At 31.3% G+C, this 21,789-nt stretch overlaps 3 protein-coding genes across 3 annotated transcripts; all 3 read right to left on the reverse strand.

Annotated features, from left to right (window-relative positions):
* Nucleotides 1-385: 385 nt before the first annotated feature.
* On the reverse strand, nucleotides 386-5,871 carry LOC101258216 (uncharacterized). The gene is made up of 6 exons (XM_004250137.4): nucleotides 5,535-5,871; nucleotides 5,208-5,302; nucleotides 2,338-2,599; nucleotides 2,029-2,225; nucleotides 1,644-1,831; nucleotides 386-982 (listed from the first exon to the last, which is right to left on the reverse strand). The coding sequence occupies exons 2-6, from the start codon at nucleotides 5,300-5,302 to the stop codon at nucleotides 696-698; spliced, it is 1,029 nt and encodes a 342-aa protein (XP_004250185.1). The 5' UTR covers nucleotides 5,535-5,871; the 3' UTR covers nucleotides 386-695.
* Nucleotides 5,872-8,967: 3,096 nt separating this feature from the next.
* On the reverse strand, nucleotides 8,968-10,411 carry RSI-1 (protein). The gene is made up of 3 exons (NM_001247737.2): nucleotides 10,235-10,411; nucleotides 10,017-10,041; nucleotides 8,968-9,471 (listed from the first exon to the last, which is right to left on the reverse strand). The coding sequence occupies exons 1-3, from the start codon at nucleotides 10,316-10,318 to the stop codon at nucleotides 9,290-9,292; spliced, it is 291 nt and encodes a 96-aa protein (NP_001234666.1). The 5' UTR covers nucleotides 10,319-10,411; the 3' UTR covers nucleotides 8,968-9,289.
* Nucleotides 10,412-15,194: 4,783 nt separating this feature from the next.
* On the reverse strand, nucleotides 15,195-20,829 carry LOC101258515 (uncharacterized). Its single transcript, XM_004250138.5, has 10 exons — nucleotides 20,133-20,829; nucleotides 19,900-20,037; nucleotides 19,152-19,340; nucleotides 17,474-17,611; nucleotides 17,246-17,367; nucleotides 17,029-17,161; nucleotides 16,794-16,923; nucleotides 16,600-16,679; nucleotides 16,374-16,508; nucleotides 15,195-15,887 (listed from the first exon to the last, which is right to left on the reverse strand). The coding sequence occupies exons 1-10, from the start codon at nucleotides 20,556-20,558 to the stop codon at nucleotides 15,573-15,575; spliced, it is 1,806 nt and encodes a 601-aa protein (XP_004250186.1). The 5' UTR covers nucleotides 20,559-20,829; the 3' UTR covers nucleotides 15,195-15,572.
* Nucleotides 20,830-21,789: the final 960 nt, after the last annotated feature.

Genomic DNA, 21,789 nt, shown 5'->3' on the forward strand with positions numbered 1-21,789 from the left:
AAAAGATGTTAAATAGATAACAATTCATAACTTCAATATAGGAACATATCTTAATAAAAAAAATTAAAACGGATTGAAACTGGAGATTCAATTGGGCTCAGTTGAGAAACCTCTTCAAATGGGTTAAGCTTGAATGGGTTGAGATAGAACCCAATTCAAATTATCTTGAGCCCAACCCTTAAAATTCTGGGCGGGTTATTTATGTTTGAGTTTAATTTTGACACCCCTAACCACCAACATGGATTGTGTTGCACTAGTGGGAACGCTTCGCCGTTAAACCACCCCTGCAGTGCATGATTCAAATTTAGTCTGAGCTCCAATATAAGCTTCAGACACCCCCTCAAAAAAAAAAACACCAGATGGGGAACCTGAATGAAGAGATGGCTAAGACCAAAAGCAAGAAAATGATGCAAATCATTTCATGAAATGTGTAATGTCAACATTGTGCAACTATAACATTACAATCTAATCTAAAGTTTGAACCCGTTAAATTAAAATCTTGAATCTGCTTCTAAGCAATATGACACTCTTCTATAGGCTGAAAAACTTTGATTTCTAGTTTTTCTAGCACAAACAAACATCCTCTACTTGCAAGAAGGAACATAAAAGGAGTTACTATTTGAGTACTTGCTATAGCTCTCTTATGTCAAAAAACTTATCAAGCAATATAAAACTTTAAAACCCTGTCAAAAACACTACTCGTCTTTTTTACTCGAGTTGGAAGTTCCAAACTTCGCGTCATCCTTGATGAAACTCCACCAGATATAGGTAAGAGGGATTGTGGTGGCATGCCAAAGTGCATGAGCATCTACGAGTCCTTGATATGGAGGGAAGTCGTAGATCTCTAGGAGCATAGCGAGGCCACCTCCAACAACCACCGTCCACAACTTCCACCGGGAAGGATGATGGCTTATTCCAGCCCAGATTGACCAAATTAGAAGTTGAGAAACAGCTATCACAACACAAACTTTCATGTTCCATCCTGAGAATTTATCACAGAAATTAACATCAGATATAAACACCAGAAGAAATCATGACTACAAGAAATAGCTTCCTACACTTTTCAACCCTTTCTGAGACACAAATGATGTCAAACAAGAATAGCCGAGAGCCGGAAGGATCATATAAAGACCGTTTGGGTGGAATCACTACAACATAGGCATTCATCTTAGCACGAATAACTGTAGTAGGACCATGATAATGATCAGGGGGGTTTTGAAAAGTATTATGGCATTACGATTTCCAAGGCTTAGCTCAGGACCCCACTACTCGCCAAATTTGATTTGGTATTGCTTGACTTCGAGAGTCTGCAATTATGACCTTTTTTTTAAAAAAAAAAGGGGGGGGTAGGAGAAGGGGAAATGGGAGAGGGGATTACTAGGTTCAGAATCGAACCCAAAGCAACAAGGTGAAAGTTTAGGTACCCAACCAACTAAGCTATTAAGATTCACCGTCGGCAATTTATAATCAACTTGTACATCAAAATGCAAATAACTCAACCCAAAATCAATATTGCATTTTATCCTTTCTTACTCAAGTTAATTAAGTATCTGGTGCTTGTTTTTCCATAAATACACTCGATATCTTATTGTCAAGGGAAGCACATTTTGTCGTAAATTTAACAGGAGAGATGATGACATTACCGTAGTCCATTTGATAGTTGTTCAGGTACAGTATATGAGTGGTGGTGAAGGCAAGCAATGGAGCAGCAACCAGAACTCTCGTAGCCTCATTCTTTACACTGAAACTTCTTAGTACTGATACAATCAGGGAAAATCCAAGTAACGCCACAGCAGATGAGTAGTCTAGCTTTTCTGTAAAATCCATGTCTCTACAATAAATAAACAAAAAATAATTTAATTGGTATGCTGAACTAATATTGCAAGAAAAGATAAACGTCAAGCCAGATAGGCAGGCACTGCCAACAAATTCTAACTGCATACAATTATAAAGAAAAGCCCAAACTATATATTGGTAAGTTAGGAAATCAAAATCAGCATTACCAAGACTGCCAAATCATAAACTTACCGACCGTGGAAGATAGCACTCCATAACCATGAATTAATAGACAAGAACGCATAGATGTGCCACAAACTCGTGTAACTGTAGCAGGTCGTCTCATCGGCATTTGATCGTAACTTGTAGTAAATAAGCGTGATAAAGGACAGCCATCCATGGAGATGCATTGCAAGGTTAAGTGCAGAGAAAGCAACAGAAACAGGCTCCTGAGAGATTAAGATGTTACTCCAGATTAATACTCGATGTATATGAATACATAAGCGAGAGAACCTTTCTTGAAGCTGTTGGAACTTAGAACGGGGCCATTAATTAACATACCTGAAGCCCAAAGACGCGTTTGAATGGCCATTTCCCATGATATTTCACAGGCCCAAATCCATGAGTTGCTCGTTCTGTTTCTCTTTGAATCATGCAGTGATACTGGCAATCGCTTAGGCAGTTTGCTTGTTTCAGCCACAGGTATAGAGGCTCTTTCAAGTACCAGTTGTCATCAGAAGAAGAATTATTTAAAGGAGTATTGCAATGGCCGAAGCATGTTTCTCCAGCACATCCGGTCTCTTTACATTGGCCAAAACAAGCCCTAAATCATAGAAATGATAATTCAAAAATATCGTGTTGGATTGTTAAGTGCACGAGAACAGGAGTAGAACTTTTCTGAATTGAAGTAGAAACAAAAAAGACCAGTTTTTCACAATCATTCACAATATCCAACGTGATGAACTGCATTTGTGTGGGGACCTCGTTTTTTTCTTTTGTTTCCTTTCAGTCTCTGTATAATGAGCTTACACCAAAAATTCGTGATCACAAACTGGAAAGAGCTTAATCCAGTGTCTTAATGCCTTCGACCTTGCACACCAAGAACTTGACAAATTCTTGTCTATGCTCTTCTTACTCTTTTCCCATCCCTAACATTTTCCTCAATCTCCCAGGCTATATATATCTGCCCACCCCAACTAACCAACTCTGCAGACCCCAAATTTTTTTGAGTTTGCATAATCGTGATTAGGTACAATGGGACAGTACCACTACTTTGGCATTCTGATAAAAAAATGTGCATATAATAAGTGCATTTTCCTTCTCTTTACAGAAAGATAATGTTTGCATAGTTGTAATTAGTTATAGCTTATGTCATTGTAGATATTTCAACTTAATACAGAAAAAAAAAGGGATTTCTCTAAGTTGAGTAAAAGGCAAGTTCTTTAGATCACTTGAGAGACAAATAATGTATTGTAATTGTGATTGTTGGGCCTTTAAAGATGATTGTTGTATGAAAAATGGATGCTTAGATTGATGTGAAGTAACACAAGATTAAAAATGGTCATATCTAATAGAGAGCATAAGTAAAACATATAATAGTTGAGAGAAGGTTTTCTGAGAAGATCTATCATATTTTATGTAAACCTCAATACAACAGGTCCATAAATGAGACGCTATGATGAATGAATGTGGTAGAAGGTCAAGTCAAACCAAAGTTACCTAGAGTAAGACTATCTCAAAGAGACCTATAATCTCTTAAAATATATAGGGACTTAACTAAGAACAAAACAGAACAGTAGCAAACCTTCTATGCAAGTCATACCAAATCGTAACAGTTGATGTTACACTTCCATTACATCTGGTGTTTGTAATGAGCCATTTTATTCTAATCAGATACTAGTATTTCTATGTTCAGATAAGTAAGAGAATAACGAACTTCTAGTTTTAGAGAACCCCTCATTTGGTTAAAGACAATAGTTAGTATTGGACAAAAATGGGCCTGAAGAACGAAATAGATATATATGATTCATACAGGCGACCCTAACTAATTGGGACTGATGCTTAATTGATTGATATGATGGAACCTTAAAACACTCTAACTGGGAACCTACTCGACCCGATCTCCCAAATATACTAATGTATATCATTCTTAAAGTCGCTAACCAGTTCCTTCCTCAATGATGCCATTCGAGTATGAAAAAGATTAAATCTTTTCCACAACAAACTATAAGTCAAAAAGGAGTATCGAAAAAGCACTGAAAAGGATTCCCCCAAGTCAATGTTACTGCACTGGAACGGGAGCCTTTGCAAAACTCCAACAGTAATTCTGCCAGAATGATATGGAAATCTCACAGTAATGGCATCTTCATGGTTCAGTCCCTCTACAGAGCTTAGACACAAGCTGCAACAGAAAACAACCATCCTAGAATTCAGGATCTGGAAACTCAAGCTCCTTACAAAGTAGCTTACAAGGGAACATCTTCAAAGAAGGTGTTCAAGTTAAGCAGCAGGTGTTAACCTTGCGCAATTGAATTGGAAAATGTGAGCCATCTGTTCATTCATTGTAAGGTGGCTGCCAGCTTTCACATCTATTTCTTGACATAGTGAAAGTCTTGGAGAGTTGATGGCCATAGAGATGGATCTAGGATTTAAACATTTTGGATTCGAGTTCCAGATTCTACCATCCCATTTAATTTACGGGGGTCAAAATCTACTATTTTTACTTATCTTGTAGATTTTCTAACACATATACAGGGTTCAAGCAAAGCTACTGGATTCAGATCAATCGATAAGATAACCTACACACAATCCGTCCTTGGATGCCCAAAAACTCAACATATTTGCTGCGCTTGTAGTACAAAACGAGAAGGAAGAAAGGGAAGGCAATCTAATGGAATACCATTCCAACATGCACTTGGTGGACCATTTGGAAGGAAAAGGAATACTAGATACTTCAAAGATAAAGCTAACTCGATTCAACAGATCAAGTTCAACAGCACGCCTTCGTTCATTTTTTTGGTGTAAAGAGGAACCCATGAACGAAGTCGAGTTATACTTAGTTTCCTATGATCCTACAAGATTAAAATGGGATTCATCATAGGTTCTTGATTTTGCTCAATTTTACATACCATTGACTTTCTTGGTGCTTCTTATATAATACATTACTACCTTTTTCAAAACAAGAAAAACTAATGCACATATAAATTGTGATTCCAAATCATTCAAATGAATCTATATTATATCTTTACACTTTGGCCTAAACTACTAAAAATCAAAAGTAGAAAATGAAAAATCTCATAAATACTAAGCATAAGATAAAACAACAAAATACCCAATGGAATCCCACAAGTGCGGTCTGGGAAGGGTAGTGTATACGCACACTTTACCATTACCTCGATTAACCATAAGGCAAAATTATCAGAAAATGTTACCTGTACAAAGGGTCAGCATCTCCAGCACTAGCATCAAAAGCTCCAACAAGACAAAATAAAACTACCAAGAAAGTGATCCAATAACAATCTGCCATCTGATATCACAAAATTCATAAAAATCAAATCTTTAATCTCATATCTTACATATCATCTCACAAATTTAATAAACTAGTTTCTATCTTCCAAACCCCAAATAGAAAAAAGGCTCCAAGATTTTATTTTTAACTCCAAACCCCAGATTTGAAGAAAAAAAAAAGGTCCAAGATTTGATTTTTACATTTGAAATTGAAAATTTGGAAGAAATAAAGGGTTAGACAAGCAAATTACCTTGTTAGATTCACAAAAGGATACTCAAATTTGTTTATCAATTAGCAAAAGGATTCATATTTCTTCAATTCACCAATTTTTATGGCTAAAGGAGAGGAGAATCCAAAGCAAGTGAGGAGAAAGGTAAAAGAAAAGATTTATTGGTCTCAACTAAAAAAAATAAAAAATGTATGCCAATGCAGCAAAGTTTTTTAATTGAAAAAATAATAATAATTTTTGGTTACAAATTATGATTTTGATCTTTATGATTTAACAAATAATTAGATATATTTATACTTTGATCAATTATAATATGTGTGATGGGTTCTTTTGCAACTCTTGATTATGAAGATAGTACAAGATTAATATAAGATGTGATTAATTTAAATATAGAAAGGTAAATATAATAATAATAATAATAATAACAATAATAAAACTTTATTAGCGGAGACAAAACAAATAAAAAGTTGATAATTTCAAAAAAATTGTGATCATTCATAGGAATTAAAAGTTCATATTTTAGTAATTGAGGTCGCTGTAAAAATTAATAAACATCAAAGTTGAGATTAATTTTTTTTCGATAATATATTCATATAGTGTTACTCAATCATGAACGGGTGAGTCTAAATTTTAAATATTTTAAAATTATTAGATTAATATAAATTAAATTGTGATAAAAAAACAATTTTTGATAAAAAAAAATATTTATTATTTATAGCAATAATATTTCTTTTTCACTTGATCACGTTTAATTCATTTATAATATACGTTTAATTCATATTACAAAGAACAATTTTTTATTCACATATAATACAAATTTTAATGAAAGATAATTCATTTATCACAGGTTTTAATACACTTATAATACAATGTTTCAAATTTTTACCAAACAAACATAATATATTTTGAAAAACAATTATAATTCATATATATTGTATACATAATTTACTTTTAATACATATTGCAGATTTAATATAGTATTGCTATAAATGATAATAAATAAAAAAAAGATTACTAAAATCAATAATTATTTATTAAAATGTACCAATTCATGTAATTTTTCCATTCTCTTAATACCACGAGGCCTTTTTAAAAGAGAAAATTATGCGATTAAATAAATTTATACTATTTGATTACTCATTATAGTTATAGTTTGCTATAATTACCAATCACCATTAATATTATAGATTAATTACGTGGGCTGACTTCGAGTTCGTATGATTAGTCACGTTTGTATATGTATAATTCATCAAAATATACAGATACATATGTTAATATAAAATTATTTAACCTATATACATATACAATTAATCTCTCTTCCATCTCTCGCTTGCTTCTCTCCTCCCTCTCCCAATCTTGCTCGTCGTTCTCCTCCCTCTCCCAATTTCACTTGTCATATATACAAATGCATATGTATAATATATATATAAGTATATACATATACAATTCACCTCTCTGCCCTCTCTCGCTCGCCTCTCCCCTCCCTCTCCCAATCTCTCTTACCTCTCGCCTTCTTCTCCCTATCTCGCTTGCTATATATACAAATACATATGTATAATATGTAATTATCTAACCGATATACATATAAATTCACCTTTCTCCAACTCTTTTCCCCTCTCTCTCTCAAAATCTCACTCGCCTTTCTCCTCCGTATAATATGTAGTTAAGAATTGTAATTATCAAATTATACCTATGAAGAGTAATTAGACTATTTTTTAGTGGCTGTACGTGAGAGTTTTCCTTTGAAAAAAAAAAGAGTGATATTTGGCCCAATATCACATTATGTAAGAATATTTTGAGGCTATTTGGTCCCACTAAATGAGATTAAAACCTAATAGCTCAATGAGACGAACGAAGATGGCAAAGTGATGGCGTGAAATTGTCTCTATAAATATCGTTTTAGCAACAAACTTTAGTAAACATAAATATTCGAGTGATGGGTTGCGAATAATATATTATTAGGTATGTCAATTAATTTCACTTTGAAAGAAAAGAATCTTCGTATAATGGTCATTTACATACTTTTTTATAGTTACCTTTAAGTTTTACCTTTAAGACAAATAATTTTACTATAAGCCGTGAATTTATATTTTTCACATCATAATATTTCATTAGCTATTTCTCACGGCTATAAAAAATATATGCCCCTAAATATTAATTCAATTCATAAATATATAAATATAAAGACCAATTCATTTAACTGTCAACATAAATTTAGTTACTTTGTAGCAAATAAAGTTATATAACGTGACAATCGATATACTAGTCATATGAAGGATCAAAAACTTATTAAAAATTTATTGAATTTTTAAGTTTTCTATGTAAATTATCATTAAATAATTATCGAAATTCACTTTTTAAACATTGCTTATGAATGACACTAAATATTTTTTTTTTTATAGTTTATCTGTAAACTACCATATGAACCACATATTATAAAAAAGCAGTGTGTAACGGAAAAAACTTTGTTCTCTTTTGTTTTCTCTCTTTCACACAATGTTTTTAGTATATGTTATGTAAATATAGAAACTTAATATATTTGGATCTCTTTTATTTTTCTCCAATTTAAACAAGGTTTGGTACAACTAAATTAGAATTTAGTTTTTTTTTTATATATATATATATACTTCCTTCGTCCATTTTTAATTGTCATATTATATTTTTAAAAAATCAATTTTATTTATTTTTAAAGTTAAATTAGATTATATCGATTTAATATTTTAAACAAAAAAAATTGAATGTTCAAAATATACACGAAAAATATTATTATTACAATTTTTTGCATACTAATATAATGAAAAAATATATAATATTAACCAAATCTTTTATCATTTGACTCTATAAAAAAAATCACGACAATAATTTATTTTTATGTAAATAAATTAGAAAACGGTTAAAAACTTGGTAGATGAAAACAAGTCCCAATACCTCGATATAAACAAGTTGAAGTCAATTATATAAATTTGGACTATAATCATATCATTCCAATACTACAAGTCATTTTAAATTTCAAAAGGAACAGGAAAGACAAATGGAAAATACTCCAAAGTGAACAAACTCGATTCAATGAATAAGTTATTATTATAGTCTCGTTATAAAAAAGAAAGATTACAATAACACTTCATCTCCAAGCAAGTTGAAGACGGCTATATGAATCCTAATACATAGATCATATATCGCTCCAGTACTACAATTCATTTTAAATTTTAACAGGAACAGAAAAGAGAAATGAAAAATGCTCCAAAGTGAACAAACTCGATTCAATAAATAAGTTATTATTATAGTCTCGTTGTAAAAAAAAAGATTGCAATAACACTAATCTCCAAGCAAGTTGAAGACGGCTATATAAATCCAAATACATAGATCATATATCGCTCCAGTACTACAACTCATTTTAAATTTCAACAGGAACAGAAAAGAGAAATGAAAAATGCTCCAAAGTGAACAAACTCGATTCAATAAATAAGTTATTATTATAGTCTCGTTATAAAAAAGAAAGATTACAATAACACTTCATCTCCGAGCAAGTTGAAAACGGCTATATGAATCCTAATACATAGATCATATATCGCTCCAGTACTACAACTCAGCTCAGACAACATGATAACACAAGTAGAGAAATACAAAATGCTTAAAACATTACATCAAAATTACTCCAAATCAATTTAATGCAATACAAAACACAATATGACCATATAGCTATAGTACTCTTAATCTTTTCCATTAATTATTGGGAAAAAAAGATTAATTTCCCTAATTATTAATATTTTAATTAATTAAGGGCATTTAGGTTTTCCTTCTTGAGTCTTCCAATTGTTGTAACAAGGGCATGATTGTTTGTTGCCATAAACTCCTTTAGGAACACATAAACATGTTGCACAACATTTTTGACAAAAGAACATACATGGCTTCTTGTGTGATGTTGCTGAGCATCTATAAGTACATCTTGGCTTGCAATCTATATAATAATAATAATAAAAAAAAAATCAAACAAACCATATATTAAAATAAAATTAAAAAAAATCAAGTTCAAACTCTAGCGAAAACAAAATAAAAATAAAAATAAGTGATAGATATTTTAGTAGATTGAATTATCGTTCATCCCTAGGTAAAAAAGGTCAAAAACACAAGATTCTTGTTATTTTTTTATAACTAAAAATAGTTGATAAACATTTTGTGTTTGAAAGTTGAAATAAATAATAAGCCGGTGTAACGATTTTATTATTATTATTTATTAAAATGACTAAAATGTTATCCTTAAAAATTATATTTGAAAAATAAAAATTTAGAAGTATTTTCACAAGAAAAAGGACAAACTTAAGTTGACTTTTAAATTATAATGTTAAATAAACTTATCATATTTTTCTAAGAAAAATACTTGTAAACTAGTTAAACTAACTCATATATATCGAAACATATACACTACACAAAAATTTCTCATACATTAAAAATTAAGAAAAATGATAAAATTTTAAAAATGAGAGTAAATATATATATATATACCTGTTGGGCGGAGCTTGTTGTAACCCTGTAAAAATGAAGAAAAAGACACATAAATTCCAAAAAAAAAAAGGTACATTATATTTTTATGTAATAATTAATTGAGATTAATGGTGTAGTCACATAGATCGAAGAGTAATCAGTTAATCATATTGTATAGAAAAATAAGGTGCATATAAATTCGAAATTACATTTATACGTCAAATGTTAAACGTATTTACCTCGACCACGTTAGAGAAAGTGAGCAAAATCAAGAACATTGAGATAAGTAACAAGAAGCTAGCATTGTAACCACTCTTTGCCATTTTTCTTCTCTTCAAATGGAAAGTGAAATTACTATATAGTTTGAAGGAAAATAAAATATTTAAGAAGAAGAGAAGATAAATGGAAATATTTGATGGAATTAGAAGAGTAAAGTGTGAATATTTATAGACTAATTTTAATTTGTGATATTAGCATTTTTAGTCCCTCAAATATAATATAAATTCTGATTTTTGATCCTGATGATTTTTATGAAGCAAATATGACCTTATAGTAATGGATACGTGCAATTTTGATCCCTATTAACTATGAATCTTTACAAATTTAATTATCAAATTATATTCGTTCTGTCCATGTATATGACACTCTTTTCTTCTAAATCAGTTTAAGAAAAAATGACATATTTATATATTTAGTAAGTAATAATTAATTTCAAACTTTCTATTTTACCTCTTAATTAGATAATTTATAGACCCACAAAAAATTTAAAATTTATTTTAAACTAAAAATTTCAAAATATCCATCTCATTCGTAAAATTGATTATAATATCATTATATAAATTGGATGGAGAAAATAAGAATTAAACTATCTGATTATCGATATACTATATTGATTTTAAATATCACTCCATAACTGAGAATAACATAATTCTAAAAATAGTATTAATATCACATACTTTCGATCAAGATCTACAATAACTTATGCAATGTAATACTATAAATAGGGTATGAAACGGATAATGTATATGTAAACTTTATCCATATCTTAAGAATATAAATTTACTTTTGATACATTTTCAACTCAAAATTATACATTACAAAGTGACTAAAAATACGTATTTTTATTTACTTGAATGCTATAATTATAATTTTTCAAAAGGACTATAAGTGTAATTATTTCTATCAATTTGGAGGTAGATAAAATTAAAACTAAAATAAATAAAATACAAAAAAGCAAGTAAGCGAATATTAGGGCGTAAAAATGGGACCAATGCACAAGAAAAGTCCATTTAGTTGATTGATAATTATGAAATAAAGTTAGCGGTGATAACGCCGTGTTTGCGGTGAATTATAATTTTTGTTTTAATTTTTTTTAAAAAAAATATTGTCAACTTTATCTAACAAGTTAGTCTATCAAAAATAATTTATCTGATCTAAGTTCTAAGATAATAATAAGATTCGTTGTTATACAATCTCTCTCATATCTTACTGTTGACTCGATTCAGAAAACGTAGAAGGAAGATTAATTTCGAATCATTCGTGCGAATGATCATCCTATAAATCGACTGGGTCATTTCGAATAACGATGTTTTGGTGTTGTTTTTATGGAAAAAATCTTTTTGACCAGAAAATTTTACCAGAATGAGATCTTTTGTGTGTAATTTCTTTTTTAAAACACTTTTCTCTTTTAGCTTTAATACATTTTACTAGAAATAAAAAAGATTAATTTATTTTAAAATTAAAAAATATTATAATTTTAAAATTAATTCTGACTAAATTTTCTGGTCACTATTCTCGTTTTTATGTATCTAGCATATTAGTTGAGGAGTTTTCTTGGATCTTGAAATTTTAGAGACAAAAAAAGGAAGTACTATTCTGTTGTTTCATTTCTCTTTTTTCTCAATAATGCCAAAAAATTAAAATTTGATTATATTTGTCCAAATCAATTGCTCCATAACTTTTTTTCTGATTTAATTATTCTGTTTGTAAAGTTTATACTGAACAGATTATAAAATCTATTATAAAGTTTTTTTTAAAAAATGATTTCCATTGAAAAGCTATACATCGTATATTAGATTAAGAATAAAAATATTCTAATCATTTGATTACATTCTTTGTGAATAAATAGTTAGATAAAAATTAATTTTGACGCTTGAAAATGAAGTATAAATTGGAATGATTGTGTTAAAAAGTTGAATTATATATTGGAAAAAGGATAGATCTGTTTTAAATTATTTGATTGACTTTAAATATTTATCACATGCAGCGATTATATGGATAATATAAAATTAAAAAATAAATCCTAGTGGTCACATGAGGTAACATGGCCTTTAAGCATTAGTCTTTTTTTTTTCCTACCGACCATCAAAAATTGTATGGGATAGATAACCTTTATTGTAACCATAAAAGTGTACTATCGAAAGCGTTAATCGTAAATTGATTTTTTTCTTTTTGTGTGGTAATTTTATGTTATTGCAAAATTGTTAATAATGAAAATATTGTATAGAATATATGATTGATAATCCTAATGGGTAGAGAGAGGACCAATTTATTGAGGTTAAGATTTAATCTGGTACGTCCATCAACTAACCAATATACGGATGAGATTCATTTATTATTTAACACTACTATTTATGATATTACTTGGATTACCGGTAAACTTGGGATACAAATAAGAAATAATTAATAATAATTAAATAATAGTTTTTATATAAAGATAACTGAGTTAGTGCAATACTCGATTAGTTGGTATTTTAATCGAGCTTATTGAAACATTTTTCTAGTATAATTTCCATCTCTCGTGTAATTTTATACTATTGCATAAGAGCTTTATCGAGTGTGCACGCATCAAAAAATACGTAAACTAATTTTTCATTGTAAAATCTATGGCGGCTATTCCTCCAAACGTGAGTCCGGATCCTAAAAGATGAAAAATATTAATAAAATTTTTAAAAGAGTATATGAAATTTTTTAAAAATCAAAATGGTAAAATTGTTAAGATTGTAACGATTTTGTTGGCCGGCGTTAAAGGAGAATCGCTGCTATAGCAGCGATTTGTATAATTTACTTTTTTATAAAAAAAAGAAATTCAACATATCGCTATGAACTCTTTTTAAAAAAATGTTTGATTGCATCATCGCGTGTATATATACTTTCCAGGAATATAATTGGAAAAAAGTAAAAAAAATTATAGTATCACGAAAAGAGTTATTTCATTATTTATTTAATTTTTTTTAATTTTTGAAGTAAAACGCTGCCTTGGCAGCGATTTACCAATTTACTTGATTTTTTTTTAATTTTTGAAGAAATCACTGCTTTGGCAGCAACTTATCAATTTACTTATTTTTTAAAAAAAGTAAATCGCTGCCTTGGTAACAATTTATTGATTTTTTTTTTATAAAAAAAGTAAATTGTACAAATTGTTGCTATAGCAGCGATTTTCTTTAACGCCGACCAACAAAATTGCTACATCCTTAACGATTTTACTGTTTTAGTTAAAAGAAAATTTCATATATAGCAACGATTTTCTTTAACGCCGACCAACAAAATTGCTACATCCTTAGCGATTTTACTGTTTTAGTTAAAAGAAAATTTCATACATTCTTTTGGAATTTTTGTTAATATTTTTTCCCCTTTAAGCTCCGCACTCCTACAAACATATTGATTGAATTAGTGAGAAAATAAAAAAGTAGTTAAAAAGATTGTATTTAATGTTTTTATATAGAAAAGTTAAAACGTTTTTCACTATTTTAATAAGATTCTTTATTTCATTATGCATTTTGTAAGTAAATCAAATGATATAGTAAAAGTGAATGAAAAAAAAATTATGAAATAAAACCTTTGTTTTTTTTTTTTTGGTAGTTATGCCCTTTACACTCAACTAGAAGGTTCAGGTTTGCAAGTTGAAGATGAAATTTTTGTTTGGGAGTGTCACGTAGATATCAAATATTGAATAAAATAAATTATTATTATAATAAATTAATAATATTTTATAATCAAATAAATAAAAGATTTCTCAGAGTTTAAATTCGATGAACGAAAGAATTGAAAATATATCACAACGACATAACGTGCATTGTCACGTATTATAAACTACATGCACTGTACGGACGTCATGCCTTATGAAAAAAAAAGGGAAACCCCATGTTGATGCATTTATTGCATATGTTGAGTATGATAGTAGATCTATGACGATAAATATTTATTCGTATTCGATATTTATATTACATAATAAATTTATATCGTTTATCATGAAAGAGTTTTACATATTCAAAAGAATCTCTTACTTTCTTGAACTAATTTCTACTGTGAGATGTTATTACTTATTTTAAAATTACTGAATTTAATAGTACTCTTTTTATATACTTGGTTTGAGTAATATATATTGGAGAATATTTTTTTCTCTCTAAAACTTAGTAAGATTGGTAGTATCTGTAAAATCATATCTTGATCATTTTAGCAATCATTATGATAAAGTGTGTATTATATAATATGGTACTTTCAGAAGCAAAAGCCCATCACTACGTCTACATATATCTCGTTAATTAATTAAACTATTATTGAGTAACATGCTTAATTAACACATTGTTTGAAAAACACAAATTTATATCTATTGGCACAAAGAATTAATAAATACTACCTAGTATATTTTTGACTTGCTTCTTTTTCTTCCATTATCCTATTCTTGAAAACTATTTCTTCCGTCTTAAATTAATCATCATATTATTTTCAAAAAATGTACGATAAGTATTACTAATGCAACTTTCTTTATGTTGGTTTGATAAAAATATGTATTCTAAAATCCAAACACAAAATAACTTGACTCGCTTATTTTTTCAGTAAATCCATTTTGACCAACTCAATCCATCCATTTGATACTCGTACCTTAGATTATTTATAATATATACTTATAATTAAACCCAAAAGGCTCCTACGTGACTATGGACCAAAGAACCAAAACTTCATTATCAGAGTACTACCATTCTCTTGCATGGTCCAACTTTGGCCTTGGAAGTGAGTGGTCAACTTTTGACCCCGTTTGCCCTATGAGCCAAACTTCACGTTTACTAAGTTTTGACTTTTGACCTTCGAAGGTGCAAAGCAGGGTAAAAAGTTCAAGACCATCCATTTCCGAGGTCGATAAGTGTAATTTCCGAACAAACCTACAAGTTAATATAGACTAGAGAATAGAGGCCAGAGTCAAGGGAAAGCTATTCCAACCATAATCATATCTTACAATTCCTTCCATATACTACATATATAAAGTTACAAACCATTTCTTATCAAATGAAAATGGCTTGAAAAACCAAACATAGTTCAGCCAAACGAAATTCGATTACTTAAATAGTTCTGTTTCATAAAAAAACTAAACAAACACAAACACTGTAAACTGAGGCCAGAAACTTGGCATCATATCTGCTGTACCTATTTTATTTTTTTTTCCTTTCTAAAACAACTCATTCTCTACCCATTTTTGTTCTGGGGTGTGCTAGCTTCTCTGTGCCGGGACATAATTTAAACATATAACAAAGGTAGGTGTGATTTAACTTACAACCCTCTATGTGAGAAGGGGAAGTTTCAAGCCAAGTTGAAATCTGACAACAGTTTCTTGAAATCCAGGGACTGCACGTCGTTGGAGAGATCTGTCAACAGTTTCTTGAAGTCCAGGGACTGCAAGTCATTGAAGCGATCTGCCAACAGTTTCTTGACCTCCGGGGACTCCTTGGAGACAAAAGCAACACCCACAGCCATTGTTAGACCGATAACAAAGAAAGCCTTCATGCATCCATTACCATGGGATAAACGTCCAAGTAAAATCTTGCAGTACTTCTGCACTTCCTTCAAGGACGCTTGATGAGCAGCATTATCCCCACTGACCAATGCCTTCTCGCTCTACAGTATCATAAAGAAAAAAAAGTATCAGATGAAATTAACATCGGCTATATGATGTCCATTAAACTACTTGTTTCCTTTCTTGAGAGGGCCATACTATCCTTCGTTGTTTATGATTTTTGACTAATCCAAAAAAATTAATATGTGGAATCTCATGTGTCATATTTCATGCCAAAGACACCTTACATCTCTTAAGGCATGCCAATTAGTGCTGAAAGATAAACACAGAAATAATACAATATCGCTGTAAGCGTGGCAAAAAGAACAATGATGTCTGGCCTTGTGGACTCTTTTTCTAATGCCAATGCCAATGCCCTCGCCCCACCAAAAACAAAATCCCAAAAGTGAGCATGAAACTATAATTACCTTTTCAACTGAAACAGACCTATAACAAGAGTAACCAAATAACTTGTAAAATTTGATAGACTTCATCTTTTGTTCAATAGATATCATTCTGGTATTTTCAACTCAGAAAGATTAACATACCTTAAGTCTGAGACTGTTCAAGGTCACCTTCAATGGATCAAGTTCAGGTCCCTTAGCAGAATGCGCCTTGAACTCTGTGGACAGCTTCTTAATTATTATTAGACTTGCTTCTACATTGTCCAGATAAATATTGTCCTGTTACAATCACAATGGAAAGATAACAGAGAAATTAGATAAATAAAGGGATGAGTTTGGAAAGATAAAATCAAGAACTTTGATTTCTTACCCACAGCTTGTAACAGTCGGGGTTCTGAGTCAAACACCAAATAGATAGCTCAGTAGCTTCCTTTGATAGATCAGGAACACCTATAGAACATGTAATATTTAGGACTATATAGCTGAATAAGCAATCACTAACAAATCAGACGCAAAAAACAAAGGAGCTACAGAGTCAACATAGAGTCGAACTTTTTGCTTTACCTTCCCCTACAGCTTTGATAGCAAAAGGCAGTATCCGCTGGGTTAGCTGCTTCATTGCTTTGCTCCCAGGGGCAGCAACAAGAGCTACCTCTTTCAGTGTAGGATAGACCGCTTCAAACCTGTCAGTGGCCTGAACATAACAAGCCTCACAAATTACTCCCATACAAAATGAATATATTTATTAGTAACTTATTAGAATATTGATGGAACGCATAATAACAGCAGTAAAAATCACCTTAATTCGAGCAGAAGGTGCTGGGAAGGTGATCCTCATCAAAACCTCAAGAGCTGATGGAGGCACAACACGTTCTCCCTTTCTGACTGCACCATTTATGAGTATAGCACGGGCTTTTGGTGAGGATACAATTCTGAAAAAATAGCGAACCACTTTAGTACTTGACGAGGTGATCAAACACATTTTAAGTAAGCTTAAGAAGAGAAGATATATGTACCTCTCAGCCAACTGTAACATTAAGTCTCTCGACTGTGGGTTACTGTTCAATTTACTGCTTAACAATGGTAAGAGAAAATGTACCCACATGAACAATCCCACGATTAAATCAGCTTGGCAAGCCTATAGGAATTGAGACAAGTTAGAGACAACAATAAGTGAGGGAGCATTGAAATGATAGATGATAGCAATATCCCAAAGATCATCTAGAATGAACAATGATTTTTACCTGAGTGACTGCCCAAATCATGACTGGAAGCTTATCTTGTCCTCGGTATTTCCCATTTTCATTCAGTATTGGTAAGAGACTGATTAAAACATCAGGTTTCCGTCTCAATACCATTGCTAGAACCACAAACATGGCAACCTGCAGTTCAATGACATATGTCAACAACGCTATCATATAAAAGTCACAGTATCAGCTATTGAGATCCTTAATTTCCAAGTTCATAAATACTTGGCAGATTTTGAATGATAAATATATAGTAAAAAGGAAAAAGAAAAAAAACTGTCCCAGAATAAAGTTTGACTTAAGCCAGTCTTCTAATAAGCAATAGCATATCGGCATGATATTTTCCAATTCATATGTTGAAAGAAGATGCAAACAATTGTAAAACTGCACTTAGTATATCCTTAGGAAACAGAACTGAGGAAATAAATAAATTAGTAATTCAGATTCATTAAACAATGACAGAGCTAAAAACGTTTCTTCTCCACTGAAATTTCATTTAGAGAGTTCAGAAAGAACATTTGAGGAAGCTCCCCAGAAAAAGGTTGAATAACACAATGATCAAGGTAAATCATCTGAAATGTTTAGGCTGACATCAAATTTGAAAACATGATAATAAGTTGCAAAAGAGAACATGTAGACAAACAAAATAAATAACTGTTCACCATGTTATGCAATTAACATAACTGAGCAAATTTCTTAAGAAGAATGGATCAGATTATTGTTCTAGCCCAAAAAGAAGATCTATTGACATGAAAAGACAGAATCTACAGCTGCAGGACAACCCCAAACCATTTAAATAAACAATCATATCACATGGTGTAGCAGAACCAGTTCATGAACAACACAAATGTATAGATATGAAAGGGAAAAAACTACAAACTACAAAGTTTCTGAACTAAAGGCAAACTGAACTTTACCAACGCCCTTCTCTGGAAATGATGTTTATGCAGGAAGCTGTATGCTATTTTATAAAACTACAAAGTTTCTAAACTAAAGGCAGAACTTTACCAACCCCCTTCCCCGGAAACGATGTTTATGCAGGAAGCTGTATGCTATTTTATTATAAAAATATTTCTTTAATTGACAATCATACAGGTGGGTCTCTCATTATATCAGTACACTTCTATCAAAAATTCATGTTTCTGCACTTGTAACGTGACGTTAACGACAGGTCTTCAGACTTACTTATCACAAGGGTTGAGTGTAAATATGCAAATCAAGGTTTTCAGATACACCACTCCACATAAGGCAACTCTTGAAATAAAGAAACATGAGCTACTCGGGATCACCACTTAATAAAGATTTTAGTTAGACAAGGACAGAAAACAAAATCCACTAACTATCGCATTTATCACGGATGGGTTCCAATAAGACGTGTTAACTAGTTATGGATTCAAATTCAAGATTTTATTGAACCCGGATGTACATATACAGGGGAAGCTTTAACCACACATGCAAGGTTCAGATATCCATGCCACCTTACCCAGTCAACCTTTTCGTTTATCCTTTATGGTGGATGATTCTTCAAATATATAGCACATTCAACTGATTCTTTCTTCTATCACCACAAAAAGACAACAGCAATTGAATCATTGAAGTTACACTACACATGCCACAAGCTTTCAAAATAACATGCAGAAAAGACAAAGCGCACACAGAAAGTGAGTGGTATTACCTGGGATTTTGAAGATACTTGCTGAACCACCTTTTTGGATCCCTTTGAAGCTCCTTCGTGCTGTACAAGATCAGCAATAATGCTATCCAATGACCATAACACAAAGGAACCAAGTGCATCAAATGATCGCTGGTTAAGCCAGTCAACAGATGTCTTATAAACATCCTCAGAAATTTGAGAAACAGGGATCTGTTCAATAACAAGAGAGTTAACTCATTATAAGAAACAGCATTACCAATAAGACAATAAATTGATTACTCAAAAATTAAAATTTGCAGGTGATACCATTCAGACTATCAAATTAAAGATCAAGAACATTTCATATAACATGTAAGGCATTCCCTCAAAAAAATCAAGGATATAAAAACAGAATATTGCAGAATTATATACTTGCTAGTTTCTATATCACACAATAGAATAGGTGTAAACAAAAGTACAAGATCCCCTTTATTCTGAATCAAAGAATTTGGATTCAATCAAATCTCCCCAAGTAGGATTCGAAGAAGAATCCTAGAACAAAATGATAGGTAGCTAACCAACTTATAAGAGAGACATAATTTAACTGCATTGATCTCGATTTTCATTATTGAATAAAAATTCATTGATTTGATTTATTTCATCTATTCCATGACCAGAACATTCAAGTACAAAGACTCAAATTTAGCTTTCTACACATTTAAGCATCTAACAAGTAAATAAAATCTAATTGAACATTAAAAAAACTAAAAAAAGAAAGAGAAAAACTCACATCAATCATCTTCTCAACTGAAGATTCCCTAAGAATCTTCATCCATGGGAACTGAGATGAACTCACTTTGGCGAATGCTCGTCCAAAGTAATCTGCAAATCGCATTAGCTGTATATCTTCCTGCTTATCAAACGAGGTCTGCAAATTTAAAAAAAAAAAGGAACTCCACAATTAAACATTCAGAATTCACCAATAAAAAACAACAGATCAGATTTTTCCAATTGAAAACTCACTGATATATCAACGAGATAAACAACTAGATCAGAATTATCGATCTTCGCAGCAGCTTCAGCAACAGTAACCTTAGGTTTCTTCACCTTCTTCGGCTTACTCTTCTTCTCCACAACACCGTCATTCTCAATTGCACCACCAGCGGCATCTTCTCCATCGCTATCCTGCTCGTTTTTATCAATGACGGCAGAACTTTCACCGGAAGCAGCTTCATAAAGCTTCTGAGACTCAACTATACGCTTCCTTCTCTCCTCCGCATGTTGTTCGATCGATCGGAAAACATCACCTGAGCTCTCCCCGTTGTTCCAGTTGCCGGAGAACTCCTCTCCCTGCTTCGACTTACCTGACTGTTTTTTGTTCTTCTTATGATACGACACCGTTTGCCATTCCTGTTCAGGTTCAATCAGAAAAGCTTCATACTCCTCCATGGTGAAAAATGCACAAAACGAATGAAAATCGGAAAATTAAACGGAAAACAGAAAATCAATTTTCCGTTTTCCTCTTTTATAATTCTAAAAGGAAAACGGCAAAAAAGGACGTCGGAATTTTCGCCGGTCGGAGAAAGATCACGGGGAGAGTGATCGTCGTCGGAGGTGTTTATATAGGGGGTGTTGAATCGGGTCGGGTTAAGAAGTGGACAAGAAGAGGCAGTGAGAAGAAAAGAGTTCACACGTGGACGATTGACACCTCTTGTTCATTACCTGTTTTACCCTTAGATTGTTTGCTAAATTACATTACTGTCGTTATATGTCAGGCTGGGGTTTAGCAGTGTGGTTTTGATCTGCTGCTGTGACACTCATGATAAGCTCTCATCGCCAGCTAATCAAAGCCGTTTATGGTCGAAGCTTTTTTCTCTCTATGTTCTATGCTTATATTATAGCTCAACTATTTTAGATTGACACTACATAGCTCGTAGGGTTCTATTTCGGGAGAAGCATTTTCTATAAAAGATATTTTTATAGAAGAGCTCGAATAGAAAGAGCAGTCTCACCAATTTCACCACATTCGTTTGTGATAATTTCAATGTATTTTGCTGATACATTTGTTGACATGTTAATATATAGGAATAATATGAAATAAGTTATAATGTTATTGCTAAAATTGATTCGCTTTAGAATATACAACATAAATTATCATATATCATACTCTATATGAAAACTTTAATTAGATTAAGATGTATAAAATTATCTCACTTTACGACTTTAATTCAAAAAAAAACTCAAAAGAATTATAAAGTTATCATGAAATGTATTAATAATGAGAAAGTTACATAAATATTCGCATGTTCATTGAGATATCATAAAATCTAACTCTTGTAGTCAAATAGGACCATTTCTCAGGAAAGATCAATTAAGAAGTAGAAAAGATAACAATAACATAATGAGTTAAATAAGACGGATAATTAGTAACAAGTTGAATATAATTTTAGTGCGAAGATAATCTTATAGTTCCATTATTCATATTGGATTCATCGATGAAGCTTTGAGATTGACCCAAATGTCTTTTACAATTTTGTTTATGCTAAATTATATTTAAAGACGGAGTATAAGATTAATAGTAAACAAATTTCTTGATAGATTGATTTTTCTCAATTTTATTTCAAGGTAAGCGAGAGATAATGACTATTTGAGCGTTACATCTTTACTTTTTTTTTCTATT

Source organism: Solanum lycopersicum, chromosome 11 (genome assembly GCF_036512215.1).
Source record: "Solanum lycopersicum chromosome 11, SLM_r2.1".
NCBI classification, from domain to species: Eukaryota; Viridiplantae; Streptophyta; class Magnoliopsida; order Solanales; family Solanaceae; genus Solanum; species Solanum lycopersicum.